The sequence below is a fragment of the Vulpes vulpes genome, chromosome 14, assembly GCF_048418805.1.
Source record: "Vulpes vulpes isolate BD-2025 chromosome 14, VulVul3, whole genome shotgun sequence".
In the NCBI taxonomy this organism is placed as follows: Eukaryota; Metazoa; Chordata; class Mammalia; order Carnivora; family Canidae; genus Vulpes; species Vulpes vulpes.
Window position 1 is genome coordinate 51,475,029 of NC_132793.1, and position 14,848 is coordinate 51,489,876.

At 44.3% G+C, this 14,848-nt stretch overlaps 1 protein-coding gene across 2 annotated transcripts in view; it reads left to right on the plus strand.

Moving 5' to 3' along the window:
* The first annotated feature begins 239 nt into the window (after window positions 1–239).
* The window catches only part of FBXL17 (F-box and leucine rich repeat protein 17), a 487,222-nt gene continuing 472,613 nt past the window's right edge, over window positions 240–14,848 (plus strand). Inside the window, exon 1 of one of the 2 annotated variants that reach the window (XM_072736638.1) lies at window positions 240–1,214. In XM_072736638.1, the coding sequence (XP_072592739.1) occupies window positions 339–1,214 (876 nt within the window). In that variant the 5' untranslated portion in view covers window positions 240–338. The remainder of the gene's footprint in view (window positions 1,215–14,848) is intronic. The other variant, XM_072736637.1, reaches the window with a different exon arrangement.

The following is a 14,848-nucleotide window of genomic DNA, read 5'->3' on the forward strand; positions in this document are numbered from 1 at the left end:
TCGCGGGCGCGCGCGCCGCCGGCGGAGCCGCAGTTAAAATGGTCCGAGCGGGACCCCGCGTCCCCCCCGCCGCCGCCGCCGCCGCCGCCGCCGCCGCCGCCGCCGCGCTGCCGGACTGAGCCGCCGGGCCGGGCGTGGAGCGGTCCCCGGCCGCAGGCCCCCGCCGCCCCCGGCCCCCCGGCCCCCGGCCCCCCGGCCCCGGGCACAGCATGTAGCCCCCGGCGCCCCCCCCCCCCCGCCGCGTGTGCGCCCGAGCGCGAGTGCGCGGAGCCCCGCCGCCCCGTCCCGCCGGCCGTCCCCGTCCCGCCCGCCGCCCGCCGCCCCGCGCGGCCTCCTATATGGGCCACCTCCTGTCCCGGGAGCCGCGAAGCCGCCCGAGCCGCAGGAGGCCGCGCTGCTGCAGCTGGTGCCGCCGCCGCCGCCCGCGCCCGCCCCGCAGCCGGGACTGCTTCTTCCGCGGGCCCTGCATGCTCTGCTTCATCGTGCACAGCCCCGGCGCGCCCGCCCCCGCCGGCCCGGAGGAGGAGCCGCCGCCGCCGCCGCCGCCGCCGCGGGCCCGGGCCTCCGCCGAGGACTGCGCCGCCGCCGCCCGCCGCTTCCTGCTGGCCCCCGCCGCCGCGTCGCCCGCCTCCCGCTGCCGCGAGCTGGGGCTGGCCGCCGCCGCCGCCTGGGAGCGCCGCGGCCCGGGCCTCCTCCTGGCGGGCGTGGGGCCCGTGCGCCTCCTCGGGCCGCCCGCCGCCCTGCGGCTCCTGCGCGGGCCGCCGCCGGCCGCCGACATGGTGTGCAAGCGCAAGGGCGCCGGGCTCCCGGCCTGCACGCCCTGCAAGCAGCCCCGCTGCGGGGGCCCCGGGGGGCGCGGCGGGCGCGGGCGCGGCGGGCACGGCGGGGCGCACGGAGGGCCCGCGGGGGGGGGCGCCTCGCCGCCGCGGCCCCCCGACGCCGCCTGCTGCCCCGCGGCCCCCGAGGCGCCCGCGCCCCCCGAGGCCCCCGCGCCCCCCGGGGCCCCCGCGGCGGCCGGCGGGGACGCGGGGCGAGCGGGGGGCGCCGCCCCCTCGGCCGCCCCGCAGCAGCAGCAGCAGCAGCAGCCGCAGCAGCAGCACGACTGCGGCGACGCCGACCGCCGGGAGCCCCCCGAGAACCCCTGCGACTGTCACAGGGATCCGCCCCCCGAAACCCCGGACATCAACCAGCTGCCGCCGTCCATCCTGCTCAAGGTGGGTCTGCGCCGCGGGCGACGGCTGCCCCGGCCCCGGCCCCGGCCCGGCCCCCGTGACCCCGCGGCCCCCCATCCCCGAGACCCCCGTGACCCCCCGGCCCCCGTGACCCCGCGGCCCCCCATCCCCGAGACCCCCGTGACCCCCCGGCCCCCGTGACCCTCCATCCCCGAGACCCCCCGTGACCCTCCGGCCCCCGTGACCCCCCATCCCCGAGACCCCCCGTGACCCCCCATCCCCGAGACCCCCGTGACCCTCCGGCCCCCGTGACCCCCCCGTGACCCCCCGGCCCCCGTGACCCCCCATCCCCGAGACCCCCGTGACCCCTCTATCCCCGAGATCCCCGTGACCCCCCGGCCCCCGTGACCCCCCAACCTCGAGGCCCCCGTGACCCCCCATCCCCGAGATCCCCGTGACCCCCTGACCCCCGTGACCCCCTGACCCCCGTGACCCCCCCATCCCCGCGACCCCCGTGACCCCCCGTGACCCCGCCCCCTCGCCCCGGAGCTGGTCTCTCCGCCCCCTGAGCGCAGTGGCCCCCCGCCCCCCCCCACAGCCGGAGTCCGAGGGGGACAGGCTGGTGGGGAGGACGCTCTGGCCTGTCGGGGGAAGCCCGAGACCTCGGAGCTGCTCGGCGCTCAGCAGCTCGGGCTGCGGCCTCCCTCGGTCCCGCCCCGCAGCCCGGCGGCTCCCCGGCGCTCCCGGCGCTCCCGGCTGGGCCCGGCGCTCCCGGCTGGGCCCGGCGGCCACTCCTGCCCACTGCATGTCCGAGCGGGTGTGCTACGTACACATGCATGTTTTATGTGTGAGTGTGTTTTGCATACTAGTGTATTTCATATGTAAATAGGTCTTATTTATAAACGTGTTTTATTTATAAACATGTCTTATTTATAGACACATAAAAGAATTTTTATATATAAATATACACATTCACATATATATACACACACATTTATATGTAAATACATTTATAAACATACATTTTAGGGAATCCCTGGGTGGCTCAGTGGTTTGACGCCTGCCTTCGGCCCAGGTCGTGATCCTGGGGTCCTGGGATCGAGTCCCACGTGGGGCTCCCTGCATGGAGCCTGCTTCTCCCTCTGCCTGTGTCTCTGCCTCTCTCTCCGTGTTTCTCATGAATAAATAAAACCTTTAAAAAAATACATTTTATACATAAATATATCTTTATATAAAATATATACATTTTTGTATGTAAATATATGAATATGTACATTTTATATATTTTTATATATAAGTATACACATTTCTGTAAATAAATATATAAATATACATTTATATATAAATATATACACATTTTAACATACGAATATCCACTTATACATACAATTTTAACATGAATATATATAAATATATACATTTAATATATTAATATATAAGTATATACGTTTTAATATATGAATACTTTTATAAATATATTAATATATGAATATTTATTTATATGAATACATTTATATATATAATATATATGAATACATATATATAAATACAAGTATATATATACACTTTTTAAATATATGAATAGACGTTTGTATATGAATGTATACATTTTAAATATATGACTATGTATTTATATGTATAAATATATATTTTCATATATAAACATACATTTTTATATGTAGGTATATTTATGTGTATAAATATATGTATTCTTATTTGTATGTATATTTACATATAAACACGTATATTACGAATATACTAATAGAGCACGTGTATACTCTTACCAGCTGAGCAGTTGACACTGGCTGCTGCAGCTGCCTCCGCCTGCGAGCCCGCGTGACCGTCCCCACCCCGGCGGCCGCTGGTTGCGGGTTCAGCGAACATCCACCAGGAGCGAGCCCGCTGCCCCCGGTGCCCCAGCGACCCCCCGTCTCCCCCGGCCTCCCAGCGCCGGGACACAGCCGGGGGCTCCCTGCACCAGGCACTTGAGAATCTGGGTTGGAGGACTTGTCCAAGGTCACACTACAGAGTAAGGGCACACCTGGGGATTCAGGCCTTCCCGAGGACCTGAAAACCCTTTGGGTCCCGCTGTGTTCTTTGGCCTTACTACATGTTAATCCTTACGTGGAAACCTATAATTTGTCAGAAGGTAGGGAAATTTTTTTTTTTTTAAGGGATGGAGGTGAGTGGAGCTGTGTGTCCTGTGGGAGCTTTGTCTCACTTTACTGAGTAAAATTTACAGTTTAGTTTATGTTAGCGGGAAATTTATTTATTTATTTTTAAGATTTTATTTATTCATGAGAGACACAGAGAGAGACAGAGGCAGACACACAGGCAGAGGGAGAAGCAGGCTCCATGCAGGGAGCCCGAGGTGGGACTCGATCCCGATCCCCAGGATCACACCCTGGGCCGAGGGCAGGTGCTCAGCCGCTGAGCCCCCCGGGCTGCCCATGATAGTGGGAACTTTAATTGAGTGACAAAGTTAGTGTTGTTATTACTAGCAAGTTGTGTCTTCCTTATGTTCCCCCCCCCCCCCCCAACTTAATAGACCTTTTTCCGTGTGGAGATGTTTAATACCAGTCAAAAATAACCTAGATAAGAATTTGGCTACTTTTACTGTTACGGAAGTAACTGTCATCACTCACAATTGTTATTGTCACAAATGTACTTTTTACATTAGACTTTTTTGCACATTTACAATCCTGTGTGTTTAGATCTGTTTTACTGGGATGTTAGTGTTCTTTTTAAAAGATTTTTATTTATTTATTCACGATAGACACAGAGAGGCAGAGACACAAGCAGAGGGAGAAGCAGGCTGTCTGCGGGGAGCCCGATGCGGGACTCGATCCCAGGACCCCAGAATCACATCCTGAGCTGAAGGCAGATGCTCCACCATTGAGCCACCCAGGAATCCCCAGGATATTAGCGTTCTTGCAAATAATATAGCAAGAGAATGGGAAAGCTTAAGTTTCCCTTGAGTCAAATGTAACGATTTAACTCTTACGGAAGTGTACTTTTTGGAGGAGTAATCGCTTCCTCTGTGTTCAGGGTGTGCATTTTAGGGCCGAGGGAACTTCCTTGAGTTCTTTAAATAAGCAATTGACAAATATCAACAAATATTTGGTATAGAGGTTTGATTACTGTGTTGTTACTTGGCAAGTAACACTTTAGACACCAAAACAAAACCCGGATACTTTCTGCTTTCTACCCAAACCATCATTTCAGGAGGTAGGGAACATTTTAATACCAAAATCATAAAATAAATAAGTAAAGTAGTACATGATCTCATAGTAAAGAAAATTTCTGTAGATTAAGTTTTGCTAGAATAGATTACCTGCTAAAAACATTTTTTTTTTTTTTTTCAAATTAGCTGTGGACTGTTGAAAACTTGGTCTAAAGGACATTTGAGGATTTTACCCATTGAATTTGCCCGGTTTGTTGGGCCGTTTAGACATGTCAGGTAGATTTCCTTGTATTATAAAGTTGGGTACAGATTCTCTGTGTGGGTGTCATGGTCTTAGTGGTATTCGGCATGGAGTTAGACTGTTGGAATGAATTGAAATTGAGGTGGTTCAGGGTTTACCAACTGATTCCAACTTTTAGGAACAGGGCTTTGGGTGGTAGAGGCTCTGTCAACATAGATTGTGCTCATTGCTCTATCCCTTCCCCTAAGTGCAGTGGCTGGTATTTAGTAGCTCCGTGTAAATATTTTTGAAGAAATGAATGGCTAGGTGTTTAGGAAGTCTGGGCTGATACTCTGGGTGCATATGCCATGCCACTAGGAGAAGCCTGTATGAAATGTTTATATCCTGACCTGCGTTGTTTTGCGCTACAATAAGACCCATGTGATGGTGAAAGTGTTCTTGCTCTGTTTTTTGGTTGAGAACTGGGGATATTCTGCTTGGAGAAGAGAAGATTTTAGGAGCTATAGTGATATTTTCATGGTACAAGAAGAATTGTTGTAGAGAGAAGTACAAATCCATCACCTCTGTTGGAAAAATTCTTGGAAAGCATGGCCCTTCTTCCCTAATGATGGGTCAGTAGCCTTTATGATGTTTTGCTGTATCTTTTGTACCAGAAGTTAACTGTAGTCCTTTAAAAAAAAAAAAAAAAAGGTGAGGGGGTGTGGAGGAGGGAGAGTTTGGAAGAGAAATGTAAGGAAAAGTGATTTAAAGGTTATTTTTAAGAAAAACTACCAACTTTTTCCAGGTAAATTTTTTTCCAGGCAAAAAGCAGAATGAAACAAAGCAACAAAAATACCCCACCTAAATTCTTTTTATGGCGCTTCATAGGGCAAATTTTTGGTTCAGTATCAACAAGATTTTCTCTTTAAATTTTGTTTTTTTGTAACTTGCCTTAAAGCATTAAAATAATACAGGTAGGGCAAAAGTTTGCCTAGATTCACTCCTACCTTCCCATCTAATTTCCTCTCCAGAGGTAACTAACCACTGTTACCAGTTTAGATTGTTCTTCTAGAACTGCTCTGTAGAGTACAGTAGCTGAAAGTGGTTAAAATTAAATTTAAAATTCAGTCTCTCAGTCACAATAGCCACATTTCAGAGATCAGTAGTCACGGGTGCCTGGCTGCTAACCATAGTGGACTGTGCAGATACAGATACATTTCTGTCGCTGCAGAAAGACCGGTGTAAACCTTCATAGCTATTTAAATGCATCAAAATGTACGTGTTTTGTTTTGTTAATAGTATGGGTTGAAAGTCGTTCCTTTTTAGTAAGTAGTGTATATGGTTTCTTTCATTCCTTTATTTAAGTAATCTCTACACGTCATCTGGGGCTTGAGCCTGCAACCCTGAGATCAACAGCTACGTGCTCAACCAACTTAGCTCTTCCTTCATTCTTTTTAACTGCTGCATAGTATTCTGTAATGTTATACTGTAGTTTTCTATTATTGAATTTTTCCAAATTATTGCTACTGTAGAGAATTCTAATGTTTTCTGTGCGCATATAGTCATTTTCTTGTAGGGTGGATTTCAGTTAGGTGGAACTTTAGGGTTAAAGAATGTGTACATTTGGAAATTGAGAAAATCCTTTCTAAGAAGAACTGTGTAAACGTGGAATGAAATTTTTTCTTGAAGTAGCTTCGCTGGAGATAATAATTTAACTTCGGAGCAGTAAGAGACCTCTGAGATCTTCTGGTTATTCCCCCACTTCTTTTGTGTGAGAAAACCAGCCTGGAGAGGTGAAATGGCTTACCCCAAGACATTTTAGGTAGTGAAAGGCAGACCCTGGGTTGGAGCCCCTCTCCGTGTTTCCAGGCCAGGAGATCTTTCCCCTATATTGTTGAAGAGGGTCTCAGTAATCTTCTCTCAGAGACCGTATGAAAGAGATTCCTGAATTGGTGGTGGCGGGGAGGAGCTTATACCAGACAATTTTGGAGCTATTATGAGTCAGAGGCTAATTTTATAATTGGGCCTGTAGGGTTGAATTGTGGTCCTTAAATATAAGAAATATGAGAAGTAGGGAATGGCTCTTCACAGATCAACTGTGGAAATAGCATTTTCTTAAGGCCTTGGGCCTAGTTCTAGTTCTAGGTCTTTGGTTGAGGGATTGCTTTGGATCAAATAAGGGGGCTTCAGTCTTTGGTACCTGTTGCCTTCATAGCCTCAAGCAATCCTGCCTTCTGATGTCACAGTTAGGTTTTTGTATTGTGGAGCCCCTATGCAACAGTTTTACCAAATGATAGCAGTGGAATACTTTTCTTTAAGTGTTACTATTTGAGTAACAGGTATTTTGAGATATTTAGAGACTTTGTGTGCTTTATGTTTAGGTATCTTGCTCTCTGTCAGCCCGACCTGTTTCTTTCCAAAGGAAACCAGGCTAGAGACCCCAGTCTGTCAACACAGTTGGGAAAACCGCCTCACCATGCCCACACCCCTGATAACGTGTTAGGTATTAGATCTTTATTTTTACAGCTTCATTACCAACAGGTTGCTTTAGTGATCAAGGAAGAATTTTATGAGAGAAATGTGCTTTGGGGGAAGCCTTATGTGCTCGACCTGTTTCTTTTTAGATATGAAAATAAGGATGAAAGCAATGGAAATGGGAGTCAAAAAAAAAAAAAAAAAGCAATACCACTGTTTAAAGTTTTTTTTTTTTTTTTTTTTTTTTTAAAGTTTTGAATGTGGATTACTAGTGGGTAAGAGGAACTAAGTTATATGTAGCATTTCATGAATGCTTGACTTACTACTCCAGGGCCAGGTCACTTCTAGAACGTATGTCTCTGTAGTTCTGGGGATGAGTTTAGTCAACTCTGAAATAGAATGTTGTTAGGAAGTCAGGTTCAAGATTTTTTTTTTTTTTGCTGAAGAATGTCAAGTAATCTCGATTAACTTAATCAGGCCACAAAAGGTGAGATTTGTTTTCTTTTTACATTAAGAGGTCTATAAATTTTGGTGCTTTGTAATGAGTAGCTGTCAAGGGAATAACCCTGGGCGGTTTTTTTTTTCTTTTTTTTTTCTTTTTGGCCAACTTTGGAATACCAAGTTGTATAAGTGATAGGGAATATGAGAAGATAAGTGAAGGCATATATGGAAGCATTTAATGTTAGCATAATAGTTTCCTGAAAAGTTGTTTAATTTTGGCTGAGTATCTTAGCTTAAGTTTGTCAGGAGTCCTGCCCAAGTTTTGGCCAGTTTGGAGCCACATAATATGCTCAGGGCATCTATGTGGAGGAAGACTCTAGAGTAGTGATGGGTGATTGGCAACCTACATACATACGAATATATGTATTTTCTAGCTCTGTCCACTTGAAAGGGCCTTAGAGAAGCAATGCCCAATAAACAGTGTGTGTGTTTAGCTTAGATCTAAGCTAGATCTTAGCTAGATCTTAGCTTCTAAAAACCATTCTCTGCTAAAAGGAATCAGCGTTCTGGAAGAAATGGATGATTACCAAGCTGGTACCAGGAAAGTACTAGACAAGCCTAGAATATTTTGTGCCAGAGCACAAGGAAGTACTCAAAGAATAATGAATATATGTCAGAAGGACATGTCATTTTATAGTATCTCTTCCCAAAATACTTAAAAAACTTTTAAAAAAGATTTTGCTTATTTATTCATGAGAGACACAGAGACAGAGGCAGAGACAGAGGCAGAGAGAGAAGCAGGCTCCATGCAGGGAGCCTGATGTGGGACTCAATCCCAAGACCCTGGGATCACGCCCTGTGCCAAAGGCAGACGTTCAACCTCTGAGCCACCCAGACGTCCCCAAAATACTTAAAAAAGTTTTGTATTTTATTGAATTCTGTGACTGGCTTTAGAATAAAACTTACTCTTGTGTACATTTCATAATACCTGACTACTACTATAAAATAGCACTCTGTAGTAAGCATTGGGATTGTAGAAGTTTGCTGTGCCTTAAATTTTAATAATTAAATTGCAAGAATTATTTAAAATTATAGATTAGGAAATAGTTTTAGAGTCTATGACTTCCCTTTGGTTATGTGGTTAGAAAAGTACCAGAAATATGTTTTGTGTTTGTTTTTCTAAACAGTCTCTATTCAAGAAACTACTTAGTAAATGTTACTTGCAAGCTTTTGGCAGATAATTTAAGTAGAATATTTAAGAGGGAAGATATGACATATGGGGAAAAATTGAAAAGGGCAGAAAAGTTGAACTTGATTGAAATAGTTAATTTTGAGAAGATTGCAAAGAGGGGTTCTTACTGAATTATAATTAAATAATATCTGATATTATTTGCTTAGTCCTTACTATAACATGGTGTTTGTGTTATGTGTGTGAATGTCTTCTCAAAAAGGAATTCAAAGATTCTGGGAAGAAAAATAGAATGATAGAAATACAGAGCTTGTGGACATTTTTTAAAAAAGCAGCTCTATTGATATTTACCCATTTTAAGTATGCAGTTTGAGGTTTTTTTTTTAAGATTTTATTTATAGTATAAGCACAGAGAGAAAGAGTGGGAGAGCTCATGTACAAGTGGAGGGAGAGGCAGAGGAAGAAGCAGACTCCCCGCCAAGTGGGGAGCCCCATGTGGAGCTTGATCCCAGGACCCTGGGTTCATGACCTGAGCTGAAGATAGACGCTTAATTGAGCCATCTAGTCATCCCTACAGTTTGAGTTTTAATAAGTGTATAGTGTTACATAGCCATCATTATAATCTAGTTTTGGAACACCTCAAATAGTTTCTGTGTGCCTCTTAACAATTTCTGCTCATACCCCTAGCCCCAAGCAACCACTGATCTATTTGCCTATAGAGTTTTCCTTTTCTGGAAATTTCATGTAAATGTCATCATACAGTATATAGTCAAGAATATTGTGTTTTATCTTGCATACCTCTGTATCTCTCTCACATAACACCTAGTATAGTCAATATTAGATAAAATAGCTACACAGTTTACTTCTTTTCAAAGTATTATTTGTATAACTTGCATGCCATCTGATTACTCATAAACTTTTGCAGTAATCTTTGATAGCAGATAAGATCTTATCAAAAATTAAATGGCCAAATGTAAGTATTGGCTTAGTTGATTTTCAAGTACTTGATTTTCAAGGTTCTGTGGGTTAGGTTTGACCAAGTGTTAGACAACAAAGCATTTTCTGGACTTTTTCTCCGTCTGAAGTATCTTCTGAAATCTTACACTGATGCCCTGCTCAAAAATAGAGTCTTTGAAGGCTCAGGAATATTTGGATGTCTCTGGTAGTGATTATTTCAGATTGTAGCTGTAACACGTACCTTTTCTGGTAATTTGTATTTTAGTTGTGTTTTCCAGATCTGCCCCTAAAGATAAAGAATATTAAGTTAGTTTTCAACTTAGGTCCTGGTTAGAAGTCACTGCTGTTTCCCAGTATCCATTCCCCTCATCTTCCTTTTAGACGTGGAATTTACCATGTTCTAGCTTGGCACAAGATCACCTTATTAGAGGCTGTTTCTCAGCCTTAATTGTAGCGAGGCGCAGCTATGTGACTAAATGTTGGGTGATAGAATGTGAGTGGAAGTAATGTGTCCATGAGAGCAGCCGCTTGCCCTTTGCCTCCCTTTTTCAGGGCTAGGCACGGTCTTCCTCGCCATAGCCGAAGGCAGCGATGGAGAGCAGCAAGGTGCCAGGCGATGGATCCCTGGATCTTCTACATCTGCAGGATGCCTACACCTACTTAGTTTGAACTTCTCTCATGTTCAAGCTTTGCTAACAGGCCTGTGTTAGAGTAAGCAGTTTCCTGGCTTGATGCAAGGGACATCCCAGTTTTTTTCAGTGTCCTCTTTCCCCTTTGTAGTTTTCTGTATTCAACAAAAATGTTGTTACGGGTCAGTCCTTTACAGACCTATATTCTCTTTCTGCAAATCAACTTTCAAAATACTTTTTCTCCTGAATCTCAGATTATCCAAAGATAATTCAGAAATGCCTCTGACTATATAATCTTAAAGCCAGCGAATGCCTCTCAAGTCTTAGGGTCTCCCATAGGAACCCAGGTACACGTGCACAAATATTGGTTAAATATGTTAAGATGATAGTTTGGAGAAGTAGTTAACTTTGAGAGTTAAGATTTGGGAGAGAGGGCTGTTTGTTTATTTATTTATTTGAAAGATTGTATTTATTTATTCATGAGAGATACAGAAGGAGAGAGGCAGAGACACAGGCAGAAGGAGAAGCAGGCTGCATGCAGGGAGCCCGACGTGGGACTCCATCCCGGGTTTCCATGATCATGCCCTGGACCGAAGGCGGCGCTACACCACTGAGCCTCCCCGGATGCCCACAAGGTGCTTCTTGGGACGCCTGGGTGGCTCAGTGGTTGAGCGTCTGCCTTTGGCTCAGGGTGTGATCGCAGGATCCTGGGATTGAGTACCACATTGAGCTCCTTGCACGGAGTTTGCTTCTCCTCCCTCTGCCTGTGTCTCTGCCTCTCTCTGTGTCTCTCATGAATAAATAAGTAAAATCTTAAACAAAACAAGATGCTTCTTGGTTCCAGTGACCATTTCTACATAACTTCTATTTGTTAAGTGACAACGTAGTTCTTGAAAACCACATTGTTCTTTAACCTTAAACAGATGATCTACTTTGCCTGAATCTTTATTTTTTCATCTTATAAAATGAGGAGCATAAAAATATTCAGAAGAGAGGGACCTCCAGGTATAGCTGCATGAAGAGTTTGGTGATTCCTCTCCACAAAAACAAAGTAAAATTAGGCAAAATTGCCTAAAACTATTTGGGCTTTGGAAATTGACCGAAGGTAGAAAAAAATTGAGAAGCATTTATTTTTAGGAAAAGTGCTAGAGCTTTTGAGAACAGTCGATGTCTGCGGCATTCTTGCTTTCTCCAATTCCTTTTTTTTTTTTTTAAAGATTTTATTTATTTATTTATTTATTCTTGAGAGATAGAAGGAGAGACAGAGCCAGAGACACAGGCAGAGACAGAGGCAGAGGGAGAAGCAGGCTCCATGCACCGGGAGCCCGACGTGGGATTCGATCCTGGGTCTCCAGGATCGCGCGCTGGGCCAAAGGCAGGCGCCAAACCGCTGCGCCACCCAGGGATCCCGTTTTCTCCAATTCCTTTGGCAAGAACTGGAGTTTGGGAGACTGGCAGCCGTGCTGCCAGAGGCTAATTTAGTTTGTGGCAACGAGTAAAAACCTGTATTTGTCAACTTAAAGTGACAAATTTGATAGGAAACAGTGAAAACCCACATATTTGCGAGTCTTAGGTTTTTGTGCCAGTTGGGATGAGCGGGGGACCAGCCAGGAGTTGAACAGGCCGACCTTGGAAATGAGAAAACCGTAAAGGGGTAAGTGCTCCCGGAGCCCCTGGCTCCTGGTGAGGCCACGCCCGGGGGCAGAGGAGACCTGAAGGTCTAGCAAGAGGCAAGGGCCAAGGTGGGCCGGAGAACTGGCTCAGCCTCGAATGTGCTCTTGCGGTCCCCTCAGAGGTCCAGGAGCAGGCCTGAGATGCGGAGCATGCCTGAGCCCCAGCTACGCAGATATGGGGTCACCTCGTCGGGAAGCTAGAGTGAGAGGACTATGTGAGTACTGACCCGGGCAGAGGCATCAACCCTGCAGAGGACATAGACCCCACAGTTTAATTGCAGGGAAATTAAAATGTTACCTTCTGGAGTGGCTGGCTGGCTCAGTTGGTTAGAACATGTACCTCTTGATCTCAGGGTTGTGATTCCAAGCCTCACGTTGGGTATAGAGATTACTTAAAACAAACAAACAAACAAACAAAAAAAAAAAACTTCTGAAAAATTCCAGAGTTGCTATATTTTTGATAATAAGTTATCTAAAATGTCTAGGTTTTTTTGTATTTATTTATTTAAGATGTTATTTATTTATTCATGAGAGACACTTAGAGAGGCAGAGACACTTAGAGAGGCAGAGACACAGGCAGAGGGAGAAGCAGGATCCCTGTGGGGAGGCCGATGTGGAACTCGATCCCCCCCCCCCCCCCCCCACTCTGGGGTCACACCCTGGGCCAAAGGCAAATGCTCAATGGCTGAGCCACCTGGTTGTCCCTGTTTTTTTGTTTTTTTTTTTTTGTATTTAAAGTAGGCTCCATGCTAGGGGTGGAGCCTACTGCAGAGCTTGAGTTCATGACTTTGAGATCAAGATCTGAGCTAAAATTAGGAATTTATGCTTAGCTGATTGAGCCACTGTGGTGCCCCTAAAATGTGCCCCTAAAAAGCTATGAGACATATCAAGAGACAGAAAAATGAGACCTATACTGAAAGAAAGTAGTTCATAGAAAATAACTGTGAATGAGCTCAGATATTAGACTTAAAAGAAAAAAACTTCAAACTGCTATTATAAATATTAAAAAAATACAAGGAAACATTAAGTATAATGAAGAATATGAGGATACTCAAAAAATGGTAAATCTATGACTAAATACTTCACATTTTTGATGTTATTATAAATGAAAATTCTTTCTTGCCTTCTTTCTCTATTTCTTTTCTTTTTTTTTCTTTTTTTAAAGATTTTATTTATTTGTTCATGAAAGAAACAGAGAAGCAGGTCCCTGCAGTGAGCTGATGGGGGACTACATCCCAGAGCCCTGGGATCTCAACCGGAGCCAAAGGCAGATACTGAACTTCTGAGCCACCCAGGCATTCCGGAAATGCTTTCTTAATTCATTTTAGAATTATTCATTGTTAATGCGTGGAAACCTTTGCCTATTAGCTCTAAATTTTTTTTGGTGTGTTCTTTAGGATTTTTTTTTCTTTAGGATTTTTTATATATAAAAACATGACATCTGCATATAGAGAACATTTTAATTCTTCTTTCCTGGATGCCTTTCATTTTTTTTTCTTGAATAGTTGCCCAGGTTGGAATCTCTAGTACAATGGAGAGAGCAGACATCCTTGTTCCTCATCTCCAGGGAAAAAAAAAATCTGTCCTTCACCATTAAGTATAATGTTAGCTGAGTGTTTTTAATAGATGTGCCATCTACCAAGAAAGGAGGATTCCTTTTATTTCAAGTTTTCTGAGTATTTGTATCAAGAAGGGGTATTGGATTTTGTCAAGTGCCTTTACTGCGTCTATTGAGATGGTCATTTTTTTAAAAAAAAAAACAGACCTTTCATAACATCTAAAAGCACTGAAAAGGAAAATAACACTGCATATTAATGGAACACTATTTCAAAGGATTCATGGGTTAAAAATAATGGATTTTAGAGAATACTGGACTAACCCCAAAACTGTCAACTCATAATTCTGTACACAAGCAGTAGTTGTCTTAGGAAAAAAGAAACAAAGATAATATGTCATGAACAAAACTTGAGAAAATGTGCATCAACTCATTTGAGCTAAAAGAAATCCTAAAAGATATGCTTTGGGTTCAAGAGCAATGAAACAGATAGAAACTTGTCTTCTAGAAGGAATGAAAATCACTGAAAATGCTGTTACATCTGCCTTCTTTATCTAACTGGGGGAGGACGTGGAATTCATAGGTAATAAAATAAAAATTTGATAAAATAAAAACCCCCTTCATTTTATTAATATGGTGTGTTAAATTGATTTATTTCTTCATTTTGGACCACTTTTGCATTTCTGGGGTAAATCCTCCTTGGGCGTGGTGTATGATCCTTTTAATATGTACTGGATTTAGTTTGCTCATATTTTATTGAAGATTTTGCTTCTGTATTCATAAGGGACATCTGTAGCTCTCTTGTGATGGCATCATTAGGCTTTGGTATCAGGGTAATCCTGACCTCATGGAATGAGTTAGGAAGCCTTATGTCATCTTCCAGTTAGGAAGAATTTTAGGATTAGTATTAGTTCTTCGGCTGTATCACTAATTATATCCTCATTCCTTGGCTTTTTCTTTTTTGGGAGTTTTTTTTTATTACTGAGTTAATCTTTCTACTTCTTACAGTTCTATTCAGATTTTCTGTTTCTTCTTGAGTTAGTTCTTTTGTAGTTTGTATTCTTCTTGAAACTTGTCCATTTGATCTAGGTTACTTAGTTGGCATAGTTTTCTGTAATTCTATTTCTGTGAGGTTGGCAATGATGTCTCTATTTTCATTCATGATTTTAGTAACTGGAGTGTTCTCTATTTTTAGTCTGCTAAAGTTTTGTCAGTTCTGTTGGTCTTTCCAAAGTTTAAACTTAGGTTTTCATAGTTTCTATTATTTTTCTAGTCTATATTTAATTTATATTTGGTCTGATTTTATTTTTATTTATTTTATTTTTTATTTTATTTTATTTTATTTTTTTAAAG